The sequence below is a fragment of the Dendrobates tinctorius genome, unplaced genomic scaffold (assembly GCF_039654945.1).
Source record: "Dendrobates tinctorius isolate UK_male_01 unplaced genomic scaffold, ASM3965494v1 ptg000257l, whole genome shotgun sequence".
Taxonomy (NCBI): domain Eukaryota; kingdom Metazoa; phylum Chordata; class Amphibia; order Anura; family Dendrobatidae; genus Dendrobates; species Dendrobates tinctorius.
In genome coordinates this window covers 4,152,233-4,173,434 of record NW_027361924.1, presented here as the reverse complement: position 1 = coordinate 4,173,434, position 21,202 = coordinate 4,152,233, and the positions used below count along the sequence as shown (strand labels likewise).

The 21,202-nt window shown below is 47.2% G+C and overlaps 1 protein-coding gene across 2 annotated transcripts in view; it reads left to right on the top strand.

The window, feature by feature from the left end:
• The window catches only part of PRPSAP2 (phosphoribosyl pyrophosphate synthetase associated protein 2), a 65,550-nt gene that overhangs the window by 21,972 nt on the left and 22,376 nt on the right, over positions 1 to 21,202 (top strand). For both annotated transcript variants that reach the window (XM_073558474.1, XM_073558475.1), the window contains exons 2-5: positions 11,269 to 11,400; positions 11,863 to 11,915; positions 20,042 to 20,108; positions 20,632 to 20,804. In XM_073558474.1, the coding sequence (XP_073414575.1) occupies positions 11,318 to 11,400; positions 11,863 to 11,915; positions 20,042 to 20,108; positions 20,632 to 20,804 (376 nt within the window). In that variant the 5' untranslated portion in view covers positions 11,269 to 11,317. The remainder of the gene's footprint in view (positions 1 to 11,268; positions 11,401 to 11,862; positions 11,916 to 20,041; positions 20,109 to 20,631; positions 20,805 to 21,202) is intronic.

The window sequence follows — 21,202 nt, the reverse complement described above, 5'->3', positions numbered from 1 at the left end:
GCCTAGCGGCGGCGGAGCCCCCTGCACGGACCCCTTTTTGGGTCGACGTGCCGGAGACCCCGCTTTCACCACAGGCGCCGACATGGGAGCGACCAGCACTTTGCACTGCCTCAGCTGCTGCTTGGTGTTCTGTTCACCCTTCCTAGGCTTCTGGACCCCCACTAGCGATCCAGACTTAGCGGATCCGTACGTGGGGGTCCAGAAGCCCCAGCACTCGCCGCCGGAGGTGCGGCCCTGGCTGTACCAACTTTACCTGGTGCCAGACCAGCCCCCCCTGCCACCGAGGGCTGAGCCTGGACACCACCACCAAGACCACAACCAGCACCGACCTCCATGTCACTTCCCTGGTCTGAACTGTCACCAGATGCGACAGTCAGGTCACAACAGTCATCTCTCTCCCCGCTCCCTCGCTGCGGACCCACCACAGGGCCCGAGCCGGGGTGGGTAGCGGGTTTCACACAGCGGGACAGAGGGGCCCCGGGAACAGGAGCATCCTGTATTATACTCCAGAGCTGCACTCACTATTCTGCTGGTGCAGTCACTGTGTACATACATTACATTACTGATCCTGAGTTACATCCTGTATTATACCCCATAGCTGCACTCACTATTCTGCTGGTGCAGTCACTGTGTACATACATTACATTACTGATCCTGAGTTACATCCTGTATTATACTCCAGAGCTGCACTCACTATTCTGCTGGTGTCCATGTGACTTCTTGTGCTGTAGAGCACACGTCTCTGGCTCATCCTGTTCTGTATTTATTGTATATTTTTGACTCTGACCTCCCCTCGCCCTGTACAATGGACCTCGTGTTATTTTCTGCTTCCTTCTGTGATTTTTTTTTTTTTTTTTTTTCTTTTTTGTTTTCTGTTCCTGTTTTGGACAATCTCCAAGTGAACGGAGACTACAAATATTGCAAAATAAACCATCTTCCGGCCCCCTCTCCTTCCTCCCTGTTTGTGTATATATCATTTCGCTCGTCGGTCCTGGTTTTCTATTCATGGACCAGAAGGTTCATTACTGACACTTGGGCCTCAATTTTGTTGTTTCTGTCGGAACATGTCACGTTTTTTTTCCATGGTACGTAATGTACCACAGGAAATGCAGTGCGTGTCACATCGGATGCCGGGCGCTGCTGAGCTCTAGAGTGCTAGTCTGTGCTCCGATGTCTCAGAGTCCAGACTGCCTACAGTGTAATGATAGGTCCCGTCTCTGTGGCTGTAGCCCAGACCCCTGCCTTTCCTGTACACGACCAGCACTTCTGTAGAGATTTGTTTGTCTGACAGGTGATTTCAATATTTTCTTTGCAAACCCTCTTTATAGCTCGCGTTTCATCCTTGTGTCATAGTCTGACATCAGGATACAAATGTATTATTCAGGAGGATGTCTGATGTGCTGCAGCTGCTCCTACCCTAAGACCCATCCCGAGATCAGACTGAAAATAAGCCGGGGATGATCAGCCAGGACCAAGTAATATGGTAATGTAGGTACACAGTGAGTGCAGCTCTGGAGTATAATACAGGATGTAACTCAGGATCAGTAATGTAATGTAAGTACACAGTGACTGCACCAGCAGAATAGTGAGTGCAGCTCTGGAGTATAATACAGGATGTAACTCAGGATCAGTAATGTATGTACACAGTGACTGCACCAGCAGAATAGTGAGTGCAGCTCTGGGTTTAATACAGGAGGTAACTCGGGATCAGTAATGTAATGTATGTACACAGTGACTGCACCAGCAGAATGGTGAGTGCAGCTCTGGAGTATAATACAGGAGGTAACTCGGGATCAGTAATGTATGTACACAGTGACTGCACCAGCAGAATAGTGAGTGCAGCTCTTGAGTATAATGTATGATGTAACTCAGGATCAGTAATGTAATGTATGTACACAGTGACTGCACCAGCAGAATAGTGAGTGCAGCTCTGGAGTATAATGCATGATGTAACTCAGGATCAGTAATGTAATGTACACAGTGACTGCACCAGCAGAATAGTGAGTGCAGCTCTGGGGTATAATACAGGAGGTAACTCAGGATCAGTAATGTAATGTATGTACACAGTGACTGCACCAGCAGAATAGTGAGTGCAGCTCTGGGGTATAATACAGGAGGTAACTCAGGATCAGTAATATAATGTATGTACACAGTGACTGCACCAGCAGAATAGTGAGTGCAGCTCTGGAGTATAATACAGGAGGTAACTCCGGATCAGTAATGTATGTACACAGTGACTGCACTAGCAGAATAGTGAGTGCAGCTCTGGGGTATAATACAGGCGGTAAGTCAGGATCAGTAATGTATGTACAAAGTGACTACCAGGGCTGTGGTCGGAGTCGGTGCTCATTTTGGTGGAGTTGGAGTCGGTATAAAATGGACCAACTCCGACTCCTAAAATATATAATAAATTGGGTACAGTAGTTCAATGCAGAATATACTGAATATTTTTTCATAGGAATTTGGGAAAGTTATGAAATGTCCTATAAATGACTGTTCTATTCCTGATCTAAGGCTACATTCACACACAGCGTTTTTCCTGCGTATTTTGAGAATGTTTTTCAGTTGCAAAAGCAGATCAGCTTTTTAAAAAAACTGCATGACCTGAAAGGTTTTTGAGCTCATAGATAATGTTTTCAATAGAGCAGATTTCTAATCTGCTTTTGCTATCTATATATCCATTTATCCATATCTGTATCCATATCATATCTGTACCAAAAAGAATGAAAGCCTCGTAGCACACAGACTAACACTCCTTTTTTTTTAGCACCAGTCAGGGACACCTCATAGCTGCCCAAAAGGACGCCCAGGACAGGCATTGCTCGTTTTCAGTAACACATCAACATTAATTGATAGTTGGAATAAATAGATTGCATTCACCACCACATCTACCTAAGGTGCAGGCTTTATTTTCAAGGGTAGGGGTGTGCAGTATGAGGTTCTGCAGCAGCTGAGGTGTGCAGTATGAGGTTCTGCAGCAGCTGAGGTGTGCAGTATGAAATTCTGCGGAACAGCATGAGGTTCTGCCCCCCCCCCCCCCCCAGGTTTGATCCTGGCTACGCCCATAGTGTGAATGTAGCCTGAGGATCTAGGGTTTGGCTTAGCTGAGATAAGTCATAGTGTGTGTGTATGTATGTGTGTGTGTATATGTGTGTGTATATATATATATATATATATATATATATATATATATATTATATATAGTACAGACCAAAAGTTTGGACACACCTCATTCAAAGAGTTTTCTTTATTTTCATGACTATGAAAATTGTAGATTCACTCTGAAGGCACCAAGACTGTGAATTAACACATGTGGAATTTTATAATTAGCAAAAAAGTGTGAAACAACTGAAAATATGTCTTATATTCTAGGTTCTTCAAAGTAGCCACCTTTTGCTTTGATTACTTCTTTGCACACTCTTGGCATTCTCTTGATGAGCTTCAAGAGGTAGTCACCGGAAATGGTTTTCACTTCACAGGTGTGCCCTGTCAGGTCTAATAAGTGGGATTTTTTGCCTTATAAATGGGGTTGGGACCATCAGTTGTGTTGTGCCGAAGTTTGGTGGATACACAGCTGATAGTCCTACTAAATAGACTGTTAGAATTTGTATTATGGCAAGAAAAAAGCAGCTAAGTAAAGAAAAACGAGTGGCCATCATTACTTTAAGAAATGAAGGTCAGTCAGTTCGAAAAATTGGGAAAACTTTGAAACTGTCCCCAAGTGCAGTGGCAAAAACCATCAAGCGCCACAAAGAAACTGTCTCACATGAGGACCGCCCCAGGAAAGGAAGACCAAGAGTCACCTCTGCTGCGGAGGATAAGTTCATCCAGGTCACCAGCCTCAGAAATCGCAGGTTAACAGCAGCTCAGATTAGAGACCAGGTCAATGCCACACAGAGTTCTAGCAGCAGACACATCTCTACAACTGTTAGGGTATGTGCACTCTGTGTAGTTTCTGCTGCGTTTCCGCAGTGTTTTTGGCTCTGCAGAAACGCAGCAGATTCTGCTGCGTTGTACAATACCTTTATTTCCTATGGAAATAAAAAAAAGCTGTGCACATGCTGCGTTTTTTTTCCGCGCGGTTTTGCTGCGGTTTTCAAAACGCAGCATGTCAATTGTTTGGTGCAGAAACGCTGCAGTTTTACACCTCATCCATTATGAGGTGTAAAACCGCAGGGCAAAACCGCAGATAAACCGCAGGTCTTTGTCCTGCTGATCTACCTGCGGTTTTCTCTACAAAATCCGCAGAGACAAAAAACTCTGTGTGCACATACCCTTAAGAGGAGACTTTGTGCAGCAGGCCTTCATGGTAAAATAGCTGCTAGGAAACCACTGCTAAGGACAGGCAACAAGCAGAAGAGACTTGTTTGGGCTAAAGAACACAAGGAATGGACATTAGACCAGTGGAAATCTGTGCTTTGGTCTGATGAGTCCAAATTTGAGATCTTTGGTTCCAACCACCGTGTCTTTGTGCAACGCAGAAAAGGTGAATGGATGGACTCTACATGCCTGGTTCCCACCGTGAAGCATGGAGGAGGAGGTTTGATGGTGTGGGGGTGCTTTGCTGGTGACACTGTTGGGGATTTATTCAAAATTGAAGGCATACTGAACCAGCATGGCTACCACAGCATCTTGCAGCGGCATGCTATTCCATCCGGTTTGCGTTTAGTTGGACCATCAATTATTTTTCAACAGGACAATGACCCCAAACACACCTCCAGGCTGTGTAAGGGCTATTTGACCAAGAAGGAGAGTGATGGGGTGCTACGCCAGATGACCTGGCCTCCACAGTCACCAGACCTGAACCCAATCTAGATGGTTTGGGGTGAGCTGGACCGCAGAGTGAAGGCAAAAGGGCCAACAAGTGCTAAGCATCTCTGGGAACTCCTTCAAGACTGTTGGAAGACCATTTCTGGTGACTACCTCTTGAAACTCATCAAGAGAATGCCAAGAGTGTGCAAAGCAGTAATCAAAGCAAAAGGTGGCTACTTTGAAGAACCTAGAATATAAGACATATTTTCAGTTGTTTCACACTTTTTTTTTAATTATATAATTCCACATGTAATTCATAGTTTTGATGCCTTCAGAGTGAATGTACAATTTTCATAGTCATGAAAATAAAGAAAACTTTTTGAATGAGAAGGTGTGTCCAAACTTTTGGTCTGTACTGTATATATGTAATCGATATTATACAGTGTATTACATATTTACAATTTATTACAGTTTTTTTTGTGTTCTAAAGTTGAATTCCAATAAATAGATATTATGTTCTACCTAAATATCTTGATTTTTGGATCATAGAAATGATTAAATGTCTGATGTTCACATTGTACTACAATAAATTTTTCACTTAAATATAAGCAATATGTGTGGGAGTCGGAGTCGTGGAGTCGGAATCGGAGTTGGAGTCGGAGTCGCATGTTTGGCTTACCGACTCCACAGCCCTGGTGACTACACCAGCAGAATAGTGAGTGCAGCTCTGGGGTATAATACAGGAGGTAACTCAGGATCAGTAATGTAAGGTATGTACAGAGACTGCACCAGCAGAATAGTGAGTGCAGCTCTGGAGTATAATACAGGATGTTACTCAGCATCAGTAATGTAATCTATGTACACAGTGACTGCACCAGCAGAATAGTGAGTGCAGCTCTGGGGTATAATACAGGCTGTAACTCAGGATCAGTAATGTAATGTATGTACACAGTGACTGCACCAGCAGAATAGTGAGTGCAGCTCTGGAGTATAATACAGGAGGTAACTCAGGATCAGTAATGTAATGTATGTACACAGTGACTGCACCAGCAGAATAGTGAGTGCAGCTCTGGAGTATAATACAGGATGTTACTCAGGATCAGTAATGTAATGTATGTACACAGTGACTGCACCAGCAGAATAGTGAGTGCAGCTCTGGAGTATAATACAGGAGGTAACTCAGGATCAGTAATGTAAGGTATGTACAGAGACTGCACCAGCAGAATAGTGAGTGCAGCTCTGGAGTATAATACAGGATGTTACTCAGCATCAGTAATGTAATCTATGTACACAGTGACTGCACCAGCAGAATAGTGAGTGCAGCTCTGGGGTATAATACAGGCTGTAACTCAGGATCAGTAATGTAATGTATGTACACAGTGACTGCACCAGCAGAATAGTGAGTGCAGCTCTGGAGTATAATACAGGAGGTAACTCAGGATCAGTAATGTAATGTATGTACACAGTGACTGCACCAGCAGAATAGTGAGTGCAGCTCTGGAGTATAATACAGGATGTTACTCAGGATCAGTAATGTAATGTATGTACACAGTGACTGCACCAGCAGAATAGTGAGTGCAGCTCTGGAGTATAATACAGGAGGTAACTCAGGATCAGTAATGTAAGGTATGTACAGAGACTGCACCAGCAGAATAGTGAGTGCAGCTCTGGAGTATAATACAGGATGTTACTCAGCATCAGTAATGTAATCTATGTACACAGTGACTGCACCAGCAGAATAGTGAGTGCAGCTCTGGGGTATAATACAGGCTGTAACTCAGGATCAGTAATGTAATGTATGTACACAGTGACTGCACCAGCAGAATAGTGAGTGCAGCTCTGGAGTATAATACAGGAGGTAACTCAGGATCAGTAATGTAATGTATGTACACAGTGACTGCACCAGCAGAATAGTGAGTGCAGCTCTGGAGTATAATACAGGATGTTACTCAGGATCAGTAATGTAATGTATGTACACAGTGACTGCACCAGCAGAATAGTGAGTGCAGCTCTGGAGTATAATACAGGCTGTAACTCAGGATCAGTAATGTAATGTATGTACACAGTGACTGCACCAGCAGAATAGTGAGTACAGCTCTGGGGTTTAATAAAGGAGGTAACTCCGGATCAATAGAGGTCTATATAAGATATTTACAGTGCTCCTCGCTTTGTACTTTTTACTATGTGTAGATGGTAGGTGGGCTGCTGATATTTGTGGGCAGCTTCCTCCTCTTCCAGTGTATGACGTCTTGTCAATCTGCTCTCTGTCTCTGGGGGCTGACGGCCGTCTCCCCCTCTAAACTGTGGTGTTTTGAGATCCAGCTGTGTCACCGGCTCGTTATTGTGTCTGTGTATGAGTAATTCCTACGGTATTGTCTTTTTTACAGATTTATTGCAAAATCCGAGTCAGATTTCTTCCGCCTGATTTCCGTCCCGTGTGTCCTTCCTCCGCTGATCCGCTCATGAGCAGATGTAATTTTTTCGCTTTGGGTGGAGATTTGCTGTGAATTGTTTCCTTCCTCTCTGCTTTTCCTGTGTGTCATTGGTGGCCGACGCCATAGTAATCCTTATGTTGCTCACACAGAAGACATTAGTTTTCTGTCTGTATTTATCCTTTTCTTTTAATATTCCACTTCTGTATATAGTGAAAATTTTCCCCTCCTCCTTTGTCTCCAGTTTGCTCAATATTTTTCCGGCCCTTTGACCAAGGTGACCGATCATACATTAACCTGGTATTTCACTTATCAGTGCGAATCTGCTATGTTCAGCGAGGGCCGGTTCTCTCCTGCTCTGATAATTCGCTTCCACATGGGGGGGGGGGTTACTTATTTTTAATTGTAATTGTTCTAAGGGTTCTGTTCTCAGAAAGCGTCTTCGGTCCGGTCACAACAATGCTTCTTCTTTCCACCTGCTGCCTTTCTGTAGCCGCCGCTGTCAGGCGTACAATAGGGTTGTCCGGACCGGTTTGTCTCTGGTCTCCGGCTGCTGACACTTTATATTCACATTAGTGTCGCTCAGTTGCTTTCACCACTTTTTGCTGAATGATTACTGTAAACTTTGCTGGAGGTAGAACTTGGAGAAAAACAATCTGCGAGGAATGACGAGTAATCTGTCCCCTAGACCTCTGGGGTCCTGCATGGTTAGCGCTGCAGTGTTTTCTTTCCTGCCTGTATCAGGGACATTTGTTGTGGTCACATTGATTATTTGCAAATATTGCACTTGTTTTTCTTTCGCTGATGTTTAGTTGCATCACTTCTTTGGGACAACCACCGATCATGAGAACCAAGGTCCAAAGATGAAGTAATGAGTGACCACAGCTCTACTGTCACTAGCCGTACAACCAAATTTGGACCCCCCAGTCTTGGAATCGGTGGTGGACTCCGCAGACGGACCCCCAACGATCAAACGTTTTTCATCTATACTATGGAAAGGATACATGTTCTTTAAGATAACGACAAGTCGTTTTTAGGGATTTGTTGCCTGACATCCCCTCATAGCATGTTATTCTCTGCAAGGAGAAATGATACTTCTTGGATATCGGTCAGACGCCTCTCTCACAGCCAAACCAGATCTTCTCCCACTTTGCACTGATGAGGGGCAGTACCCCGAAACACAGTGTCTGCAAATGGAGATTCTGGCTTGGCTTTTATCCTAAGTCATGTAACTAGGCTCGTTAAAGGGTCAACATTGACTTTTAGGATTGCTACCTCCAATAGGTGGCACTAGAGTTCTAGTCCTCTTCTTCTCTGAAGAGACAATTTGCATAATTAGCATATTTCCCAGAGGAGCATTGCGGCTTTAAGTCTCCTCACCTCGACATGCTTAGCATGTTATTCTCCGCAAGGAGAAATGATACTTCTTGGATATCCCCTCATAAAACACTCTCAATTGTTGTTTTTTGTATCCATGACAACGGAGTTTTCAGACGGGATCTGCTGGGTTGTCCCTGTATTATGGTAGTCGTGTCATGTCATTCCCACCCCCATTTTGTTCTGCATTATCAAAGGGGTTGTCCTATAATCAATATCATTTACCTGTGCACAGAAAACGAATGTATGATCACTTGGGGGTATTATGGTGCCCTGTGCGAATGGAGCAGTAGTGAGCATTCTAAGGGAAGGTGCAGCGGTCGCACATGCTCTCTGTTCTTGTGGTCGTAGTAATGGTAGGACCTCCTTTAATGTCTTTTCACCTGCAGCCTGTGAACCTTAATGTGCCGGAGTTGTAGACTGATTAGCATCGATGATGTTTCAGACCTTTGCTCCCCTCCATCTGTAGGAGCAGCGGTCAGGACAGGAAAAGGCGCTACTACCGACTTCCGCTCTGTAGAAGAACGTTTCTGCCTCTCTGTCGTGCAGGAGGATGTGACCGGCGCAGAATACACTTTGTTCCTTTGTATGTGTAACAGGATGATTCCACTTAACAGTCACATGCTTATATCCACGGGGTGACCGTGTGGGGTGTCTGTGTAGTGTCAGTGTGCGCCTGCAGAGTCACGTAGTGGAGCGCTGCCATCTACCAGGACGTCTCCACATGTTCACACTTCTTGTAAACGGCTGATGCTGGAAGATTTGGTGGCCGCAGCCTCGTCCTCTACCTTCTGCTCCTTACTATAAGCTGCACATACATTCACACATTTTCTTCCTGCATTACAATCATTTTTGTACAAGTGCTCAGAGGTTATAAGAAAAGTGATAATCTGCACTGATGTTACAGTGTATCACATGTTTGACAATTTGTAAACAGATCTCCTGCGGTGTGTTGAAGTAGGAGACGGGTGACAACTGTCATAACGACTGGAGATAATCCCATCATTGTCTGACAGCGGTCACTGCAGTACTGTGAAAGGGATCCTGAGTTACATCCTGTATTGTACTCCAGAGCTGCACTCACTATTCTGCTGGTGCAGTCACTGTGTACATGCATTACATTACTGATCCTGAGTTACATCCTGTATTATACCCCAGAGCTGCACTCACTATTCTGCTGGTGCAGTCACTGTGTACATACATTACTGATCCTGAGTTACATCCTGTATTATACCCCAGAGCTGCACTCAAGAAGAATCAATAGTTCCAATAACATGAACCCAATGATGGTAGTCTAAGATATCAATACTTATTGACAGTTGGTTGGTTAATTACCACCATTGGATCATTGACTCCTCCTCTCCCCCACACACACACACACACACACACACACACACCTTTTGTTCCAGTTTTTCCAAAACTTTGCACATATGTCATTTAACACAAACAAGTGTTGCAGGTGAAAGTAACAGCGACATACACGTGGCAAGGGCAGATATTTCATCACCTTGGTACCACGTGTAGCCGCAGGATATTATTTACAGATGCTGTGATCTGTTTATTTTCCCTATGAGTATTTAACTAACCCTTTATGTGACGCACGGACTGTAGAGCAGATATCTAACTACCAGACGGTGATCTGCAATATAGCATCACATCTTATGATTTTCATCTTCTTTGTTTCAGATTACATTGAAATAGAAAGGAGCTTTCTTTTCGCCTTATAGGAAAATATAACTACTATAATGCTGCCCCTATGTACAAGAATATAACTACTATAATACTGCTCCCTATGTACAAGAATATAACTACTATAATACTGCCCCTATGTACAAGAATATAACTACTATAATACTACTCCTATGTACAAGAATATAACTACTATAATACTGCTTCCTATGTACAAGAATATAACTATAATACTGCTTCCTATGTACAAGAATATAACTACTATAATACTGCCCCTATGTACAAGAATATAACTACTATAATACTACCCCCATGTACAAGAATATAACTACTATAATACTGCCCCCTATGTACAAGAATATAACTACTATAATACTGCCCCTATGTACAAGAATATAACTACTATAATACTGCCCCTATGTACAAGAATATAACTACTATAATACTGCTCCTATGTACAAGAATATAACTACTATAATACAGCCCCCTATGTGCAAGAATATAACTACTATAATACTGCCCCCTATGTGCAAGAATATAACTACTATAATACTGCCTCCTATGTACAAGAATATAACTACTATAATACTGCTCCTATGTACAAGAATATAACTACTATAATACTACCCCCATGTGCAAGAATATAACTACTATAATACTGCTCCTATGTGCAAGAATATAACTACTATAATACTGCCCCCTATGTGCAAGAATATAACTACTATAATACTGCCCCCTATGTGCAAGAATATAACTACTATAATACTGCCTCTTATGTACAAGAATATAACTACTATAATACTGCTCCTATGTACAAGAATATAACTACTATAATACTGGCCCCTATGTACAAGAATATAACTACTATAATACTGCTCCTATGTACAAGAATATAACTACTATAATACTGCTCCTATGTACAAGAATATAACTACTATAATGTATATAATGTTTTCTCTTCTGTATAATCGGTTGTGAGTTCCTCTTTTCTATAAATCCGTCTTGTTCTCTCTTGCAGGAGGACATTCGGTCCTGCTGTTTGCATGTGACAGCCGTCCTCTCCCAAGATGAACGTTACCAAGGGTGGCCTGGTGCTTTTTTCTGCCAACTCCAATGCGTCCTGCATCGAGCTGGCCAAGAAGATTGGAGAGTACGTATGCGGCTGGTGGGACGTCATGTCCCGTCATTCTGTCTGACCTTCAGCTTGATTACATTTTCCTTCTACGTTTGGCTCCATCTCCCTCTTCTCCCATACGTTGCCTCTTGTTAACCGGAATGAGTGTGTTTGGAAACTTTTCATTACGGAGCAGGAATTACTGTCTCCACCTGACACACAAATACATCAGACATCATCTCGTTCACCTCCGATGGCTTCCAGAATATGCAGTCGTGCTGCAGAGAAACGCGTCAGGAATTTCCTACAGACGAGACTTCCTTGCTTGTGTACTCTGTAGACACTTGACGTTTAATAAGGAATTGCTTTATAAGCAATTCCCTTGTGTCCTGTGGCTGGAATAGAATTGATTCCTGTTATTATACAGTATGGCATCAGATTGCTCTGGGTGACCTCTTGGCATGGATCTCTCACCTGGGTTTTCTTTAACTTTTGCAGACGCCTTGGGATTGAGCTCGGCAAGGTCCAGGTGTACCAGGAACCCAACAGAGGTAAGGGTGCAGTCGTTGCCCGTTTTCCTGTGTTCATGTCCTTGCTGAGCAATATGAATCCTATGTAGCGGTTTTGACAGATTTGGCAGTAGTTTCTGTAGGATTTTGTGCAAGATTTCTTTAATCCAGCATGTAATCCGTTAACTTGGCATTGCAATATGTCCGTGATACTGGAGAGATCACGTAGATCCCAACGCTGCCACCAATTGTCAAAGATCACAGCCTGGGTTGGGTCACGCTGAACCCACCACGTTGTTATATTTTCATCAAGAACAACCCTCTATAACATATATACACACCCTGGTACAGTGACTAACTCCACGATAACCAAAGAATACCCGCTGCCACCACACCAATAGTTTTTTACAGGCCAATCAGACACCTGGTTCTGGTAGCGTATGGCTTCTGTGGTGCGGCTGACAGAACAAAAGAAACAGAACTATTACATTTTCTATTTAATACAGAACGATGGGAAGTGTTTATAGAAAAAAAAAACATATACTAAAAATTTTACAAACGGGACAAAATAGTGCAGCATATACAGTTAAGTAAAATAAAAGAGGCAAAATAACCTTCTATTCTTGTCATAGAAATGGCTCAGCTAGCAATGGAGAGTACTTTGATTGGAAATTTCCAGTGAATGGGAATCATGCATACACTGATGTGTATCTATCTGCATGAAGCACAGATCATAATTTACCTTGTCTTTTTATCAGCACCTAAGTTATACCCACACACCTCCCATTGATGTTTCACAACAGGGCTGGTCCTGGGATGTGGTTTCCGTTTTCGAAAATTGATATTCCTAACATTTATAATATCCTCACCCCTGACGATTACAGGAGTTCGATATCGCCGCCATACTTATTGGGATTTTACCTTTTGATGGAGAAGAAACATGGCCTGGGTAATGTCAGCGATCTGGCCACTATTGATTTGGTGCTTATAGGAATGTGTCACAGTTATGAAAAAATGTGCATATTTTTTGTCAGTTAGTCCCAAAGTTAAAAACATAAATCCCAGCAATATTGGATCTATACAAACCTCAATATTCATAACTTTCCATCGTAAACACACAACCTAGGGAAAGTTCTTTCATCATAGCAGTACATCCTCTAGCAGAGCCTAATGCTCCTCCCTTAATCAGACAGACTCCATTTCCAGCAAATATACTGGTTTTAACAACCTGTCCACACCAGGGAGTCTGGGCTTCAAAAGGAGTTTTAATATGTGTTGTCGCTTCTCAGCTACACATTATTTTCTCTCTTTCCGTACACTGTGCAATTCTGCTTCAAGGAGGTTTAGAATGTAAACTCTTTTTCCTTTGAAAGTCTGTGAGAGAGAGGAGTGTGGTGAATGGTCCCTCACTGGAGTTGTGTTATGGATGTTATTGTTTTCTGTGACACACTATATTATGTAATTTCACAATATTCAAAGAATTAACCCCTGAAATAAAGTGCTGTGTGTGTGTAAAAAAAAAACAAAACAAAAAAAAAATGCGATTTAAGGAAACTTTAGAAAATAGTTCATATTTTTATCAATTATCAAAATGCAAGTCATTTACTGAAACAAAAACAGCTGTGTAGGAGGCTAAAAACTTGGTGAGGAACACACAAATTCTGTCACAAAGGTGAGGTTGTGAAAGATAATTTAATGTCACCGGTTATACACCATGGCGAGACTGAGAACAGCAATAAGACACAAGGTACCGTATATACTCGTGTATAAGCCGACCCGAATATAAGCTAACCCCCCCATAATTTTGCCACAAAAAACTGGGAAAACTTATTGACTCGAGTATATAAGCCTAGGGTGGGGTGGAAAATGCAGCAGCTACTGGTAAATTTCAAAAATAAAGCTAGATACCAATAAAAGTAAAATAAATTGAGACATCAGTAGGTTAAATGTTTTTGAATATCCATATTGAATCAGGAGCCCCATATAATGCTCCATACAGTTCATGATGGGCCCCATAAGATGCTCCATACAAAATACATCCCATGTAATGCTGCACAAAGGTTAATAATGGCCCCATAAGATGCTCCATAGAATAATATGCCCCATAAGATGCTCCATAAAGGTTATGGCCCCATAAGATGCTCCATATATTTTGCCCCATATGCTGCTCCATAAGATGCTGCATATATTATGCCCCTATATGCTGCCCCCATAAGATGCTCCATAGATTATGTCTGTAATGATAAAGTAAGATATGACTTCCTTGGAACATTCCAGAATCTTCCATTCTCTAAACTACAGAGGAGACTTTTGCCTGTCAGCTCCTGCGGCCCCCCTTTCTTCACCCATGGCTCACACCCACTGTGCAGCTGTGTAATCTGAGATCCCAGTGAAATAAGTATTGATCACATCCCCAAGTTTCTAAGTACGTATATTTCTAAAGATGCTACTGACATGAAATTCTGACCAGAATCTCATGTCAATAACATCTTTAGAAATAGTTACTTTGAAAATTGATGAAGTGTTCAATCCTTATTTCATCCACTGTATATACACTTACACAGGATGAGACTAAATATAATGTCTAATCATGTGCTCCTGTCTTCAATTTTCCTCCTCTTCTCCTGTCTGTAGGTTGTCTATCCTGGCAACACAGGGCACATACAGGGTGTCATTTGACGGAGCACATAGCCCTGCATAGGAGCTGTGTACACATAACGGTAGCACTGTCAGGCTTCATCCAAAGGTGTGAATGGAAGGTCATATGAGACCGTCCTGCTGAGTGTAATCAATATGCAATGGCGCTGAGCTCCCCGTGTCCCGGCATCACCTAATGAGCAGCTGTCTGCTGGTTATTTATAATTTCTATAATGAGGCTGATGGCCGGCTTCATTAGTTAATGAACATTAATCCGCGCTTCTCCTCCGGCCCGTCGCTCTTCATTTCTCCTGCAGGACGTGCCCGAGTCGTGTGATATGAACTCTGATAATCGGGCCTCGGGCCCTGTGACCTTGATGATAGCATGGCCTCCGGCGCTCTGGGATGTTGTGGCTGCGTGGCCTCAACATCTGCACTAATCTCTCCGGCTCCCATCCATCGCTGCTCTGCCCCCGGGAGGGGTTTTTTTTTGTATTGCTTTTTAGCAAAAAGGAGACAGCAGCAAATGTGAAGAAATAGATATCCCCCCCCCCCCCCCATCTTTTTTTCATTATTTTTTTTTAATTCTGATTTGATGGTGCTTTTCTCCAGATCGTGCCCCTTCCACATCCCTAATGCATGGCTTTTTCTGACCTTCAATTAAATCCCTCTTCCACCACACTGTGCATCATGTTATACACCAGGGCGCTGGTGGCCAGAGGTTATACAAAGGAGGAGGGTGCAAGGTGCTGGGGGTTAATCGTCGGCAAGCGGGGCCAAAGGTTATATGCCGGCTCGGGGGTTAGCCACTGTCGGGAATGGCTACGAGAGGCCAGAGATTATACAACAGGGAAGGGTGCATGTAGCTGGAGGTTATACGCCGGGTGGGGGGTTATTCACCGGCATGGGGGGTTATTCACCGGCATGGGAGGTTGCGTGGGGCAGGGAGGTTATACACTGGCGTGTGAGGGGCTGGGGGTTATACACCGGCGGGGGAGGGTGTGAGGGGCTAGAGGTTATACAATGGGGGGAGTAACGAGGAGCCGGAGGTTTATACACCGGGACGGGGGCTCTTCACTGGCAGGGGTGGCTGCGAGAGGCCAGAGGTTATACAACGGGGATGAGTACGTAGAGCCGGAGGTTATATTCCGGGTTGGGTGTTATTCACCAGCGGGGGATGTTGCAAGGGGCAGGAGGGGTTCTACACCAGCGGGTGAGGGTGCAAGGGGCTGAGGGTTATACACAGGGCTGTGGAGTCGGTAAGGCTGGTTTCACATTTGCGTTAAAACAACGCTGCGCCCTGCGTCGTTAAGCCCCGCCCCGAGCCGGCTCCCTGCCCGCCCCATCCGGGATCACCGCCTACTTTCGCATTTGCACGCATGCGATCGGCGCACCCTATCTTTAGCATAGGGTGCGCAGATCATGCGCTGCCAGTGTGAAAGTAGCGTGCTGCGCTCTTTTGACGGTGCGCCGTGCGCGCCGAAATGCAACATGCTGCAAAAAGTGCGCAGCACGCTACTTTCACACTGGCAGCGCATAATCTGCGCACCCTATGCTAAAGATAGGGTGCGCCGATCGCATGCGTGCAAATACGAAAGTAGGCGGTGATCCCGGATGGGGCGGGCAGGGAGCCGGCTCGGGGCGGGGCTTAACGACGCAGGGCGCAGCGTTGTTTTAACGCAAATGTGAAACCAGCCTAAGCCAAACCTCCGACTCAAACTCCTAAATTTCCATGACACGGCTCCACCAAAATGGGCTCATCTTCCACGACTCCGACTCGATAGCCCTGGTTATACACTATTATACACTAGCGGGAGAGAATGTGAGGGGCCGAGGGTTATACATCAGCGGGAGAGGGACTGAGGGTTATACACTAGCTGGAGAGGGTGCGAGGGGCCGAGGGTTATACACTAGCTGGAGAGGGTGCGAGGGGCCGAGGGTTATACACTAGCTGGAGAGGGTGCGAGGGGCCGAGGGTTATACACTAGCTGGAGAGGGTGCGAGGGGCCGAGGGTTATACACTAGCTGGAGAGGGTGCGAGGGGCCGAGGGTTATACACTAGCTGGAGAGGGTGCGAGGGGCCGAGGGTTATACACTAGCTGGAGAGGGTGCGAGGGGCCGAGGGTTATACACTAGCTGGAGAGGGTGCGAGGGGCCGAGGGTTATACACTAGCTGGAGAGGGTGCGAGGGGCCGAGGGTTATACACTAGCTGGAGAGGGTGCGAGGGGCCGAGGGTTATACACTAGCTGGAGAGGGTGCGAGGGGCCGAGGGTTATACACTAGCTGGAGAGGGTGCGAGGGGCCGAGGGTTATACACTAGCTGGAGAGGGTGCGAGGGGCCGAGGGTTATACACTAGCTGGAGAGGGTGCGAGGGGCCGAGGGTTATACACTAGCTGGAGAGGGTGCGAGGGGCCGAGGGTTATACACTAGCTGGAGAGGGTGCGAGGGGCCGAGGGTTATACACTAGCTGGAGAGGGTGCGAGGGGCCGAGGGTTATACACTAGCTGGAGAGGGTGCGAGGGGCCGAGGGTTATACACTAGCTGGAGAGGGTGCGAGGGGCCGAGGGTTATACACTAGCTGGAGAGGGTGCGAGGGGCCGAGGGTTATACACTAGCTGGAGAGGGTGCGAGGGGCCGAGGGTTATACACTAGCTGGAGAGGGTGCGAGGGGCCGAGGGTTATACACTAGCTGGAGAGGGTGCGAGGGGCCGAGGGTTATACACTAGCTGGAGAGGGTGCGAGGGGCCGAGGGTTATACACTAGCTGGAGAGGGTGCGAGGGGCCGAGGGTTATACACTAGCTGGAGAGGGTGCGAGGGGCCGAGGGTTATACACTAGCTGGAGAGGGTGCGAGGGGCCGAGGGTTATACACTAGCTGGAGAGGGTGCGAGGGGCCGAGGGTTATACACTAGCTGGAGAGGGTGCGAGGGGCCGAGGGTTATACACTAGCTGGAGAGGGTGCGAGGGGCCGAGGGTTATACACTAGCTGGAGAGGGTGCGAGGGGCCGAGGGTTATACACTAGCTGGAGAGGGTGCGAGGGGCCGAGGGTTATACACTAGCTGGAGAGGGTGCGAGGGGCCGAGGGTTATACACTAGCTGGAGAGGGTGCGAGGGGCCGAGGGTTATACACTAGCTGGAGAGGGTGCGAGGGGCCGAGGGTTATACACTAGCTGGAGAGGGTGCGAGGGGCCGAGGGTTATACACTAGCTGGAGAGGGTGCGAGGGGCCGAGGGTTATACACTAGCTGGAGAGGGTGCGAGGGGCCGAGGGTTATACACTAGCTGGAGAGGGTGCGAGGGGCCGAGGGTTATACACTAGCTGGAGAGGGTGCGAGGGGCCGAGGGTTATACACTAGCTGGAGAGGGTGCGAGGGGCCGAGGGTTATACACTAGCTGGAGAGGGTGCGAGGGGCCGAGGGTTATACACTAGCTGGAGAGGGTGCGAGGGGCCGAGGGTTATACACTAGCGGGAGAGGGACCGAGGGGCCGAGGATTATACACTAGCTGGAGAGGGTGCGAGGGGCCGAGGGTTATACATCAGCGGGAGAGGGACCGAGGGGCCGAGGATTATACACTAGCTGGAGAGGGTGCGAGGGGCCGAGGGTTATACATCAGCGGGAGAGGGACTGAGGGTTATACACTAGCTGGAGAGGGTGCGAGGGGCCGAGGGTTATACATCAGCGGGAGAGGGACTGAGGGTTATACACTAGCTGGAGAGGGTGCGAGGGGCCGAGGGTTATACATCAGCGGGAGAGGGACCGAGGGGCCGAGGATTATACACTAGCTGGAGAGGGTGCGAGGGGCCGAGGGTTATACATCAGCGGGAGAGGGACTGAGGGTTATACACTAGCTGGAGAGGGTGCGAGGGGCCGAGGGTTATACATCAGCGGGAGAGGGACTGAGGGTTATACACTAGCTGGAGAGGGTGCGAGGGGCCGAGGGTTATACATCAGCGGGAGAGGGACTGAGGGTTATACATCAGCGGGAGAGGGACTGAGGGTTATACACTAGCTGGAGAGGGTGCGAGGGGCCAAGGGTTATACACTAGCTGGAGAGGGTGCGAGGGGCCGAGGGTTATACACTAGCTGGAGAGGGTGCGAGGGGCCGAGGGTTATACACTAGCTGGAGAGGGTGCGAGGGGCCGAGGGTTATACATCAGCGGGAGAGGGACCGAGGGGCCGAGGATTATACACTAGCTGGAGAGGGTGCGAGGGGCCGAGGGTTATACATCAGCGGGAGAGGGACTGAGGGTTATACACTAGCTGGAGAGGGTGCGAGGGGCCGAGGGTTATACATCAGCGGGAGAGGGACTGAGGGTTATACACTAGCTGGAGAGGGTGCGAGGGGCCGAGGGTTATACATCAGCGGGAGAGGGACTGAGGGTTATACACTAGCTGGAGAGGGTGCGAGGGGCCGAGGGTTATACATCAGCGGGAGAGGGACTGAGGGTTATACACTAGCTGGAGAGGGTGCGAGGGGCCAAGGGTTATACACTAGCTGGAGAGGGTGCGAGGGGCCAAGGGTTATACACTAGCTGGAGGGGGTGCGAGGGGCCGAGGGTTATACACTAGCTGGAGAGGGTGCGAGGGGCCGAGGGTTATACACTAGCTGGAGAGGGTGCGAGGGGCCGAGGGTTATACACTAGCTGGAGAGGGTGCGAGGGGCCGAGGGTTATACACTAGCTGGAGAGGGTGCGAGGGGCCGAGGGTTATACACTAGCTGGAGAGGGTGCGAGGGGCCGAGGGTTATACACTAGCTGGAGAGGGTGCGAGGGGCCGAGGGTTATACACTAGCTGGAGAGGGTGCGAGGGGCCGAGGGTTATACACTAGCTGGAGAGGGTGCGAGGGGCAGAGGGTTATACACTAGCTGGAGAGGGTGCGAGGGGCCGAGGGTTATACATCAGCGGGAGAGGGACTGAGGGTTATACACTAGCTGGAGAGGGTGCGAGGGGCCAAGGGTTATGCACTAGCTGGAGAGGGTGCGAGGGGCCAAGGGTTATGCACTAGCTGGAGAGGGTGCGAGGGGCCAAGGGTTATGCACTAGCTGGAGGGAGAGGGTGCGAGGGGCCGAGGGTTATGCACTAGCTGGAGGGAGAGGGTGCGAGGGGCCGAGGGTTATGCACTAGCTGGAGGGAGAGGGTGCGAGGGGCCGAGGGTTATGCACTAGCTGGAGGGAGAGGGTGCGAGGGGCCGAGGGTTATGCACTAGCTGGAGGGAGAGGGTGCGAGGGGCCGAGGGTTATGCACTAGCTGGAGGGAGAGGGTGCGAGGGGCCGAGGGTTATGCACTAGCTGGAGGGAGAGGGTGCGAGGGGCCGAGGGTTATACATCGGGGTGGGGTGGGGGGAGGATGCGAGAGGCCGAGGGTTATACACCGGGGTGGGGTGGGGGAGGATGCGAGAGGATGGAGGTTGTATGCCGGGGAGGTGTGAGGGGCTGGAGGTTATACATGTACACATATTTACTTGCATGTTTACTTTTTGTCTCGTGCGGATTCATAGCTAATCTTTATTATTTTCCTTCTATGCACAGAAACCCGGGTTCAGATTCAAGAGTCGGTACGAGGAAAAGACGTTTTTATCATACAGACAGTTTCCAAGTAAGTGATCGCTGACAGTGCTTACCCCACTTTCATCTGGGGCACTAGGAGTTAATATTTTCACAAGAACCTTGGCCAAGAGGATTGCGGAGAATATCAGAAATGAGCTCACCCCATAAAGATGTTGTGTAATAATCCATCTTTACTGCACAGATACAGCCTTATATAGGAATGTGCCCGCGCCAATCTAGCAGCGGGCAAAGCAGATGGCATTGTGTGATCAAGGAGGGGGCCGGGGTACATCCCGAGCAAGAAAAGACTTCATAGTGCATCCAAAAAGGCCCTGAATGAAGGTTCCCCTGTGCTCCTTTTCTTTAGCAGAACAAGTCACCTATTGCATAGGAAAAAAATCTGGATGCAAACTTGCCTGAATCCGTACAGACACGTCCTAACGGTCCCTGCACACAAGTCCCCTCTGGATTCTGTGTCCCTATCACCATGATTTTAGTGCAGACATCACCCGCAGTATTATCTGCTGAATATGAGCAGGCCACCTGCATTCATTGTGCTATCTCGTCTACAGGGATGTGAACACGACAATCATGGAGCTTTTAATCATGGTGTATGCCTGCCGGACTTCATGCGCTAAGACCATCAGCGGCGTCATCCCCTACTTCCCTTACAGCAAGCAGTGCAAGATGAGGAAGAGAGGATCCATCGTCTCCAAGCTCCTGGCCTCCATGATGTGCAAAGCCGGTAAGCGGGGGGAAATACAAAAGAAAGGGGGCACTTCATGCAGACGGCTCATCTGCATTTCCTGTAGGATTAACAGAGGAACAGGACCGTGCAGCGTCAGTCACTCCATGTCACAGGCAGCTAAAACAGCGCGAGTACCCCCACATACAGCTCCTAAAGGGAAGCACAATGCTTGGGTTCATTGTAGTTTATCCTGGAGTTTGGGCAAAGTTGAGCTTTACTTTCGGAGATATTCCTGCAGCACCCCGCACGTAGACCCGTGGGAATCCTCCCATCATTCTCCACAGACAAAGTCCATTAGTGTCTGTTTATTTGCTCGCTTTATCCCCTGTATAAACTTGGCTCCTCGTCTTTATGTAACTTAAGATCTGGTTTAATCAGTCGCTGGGTGGAAATCA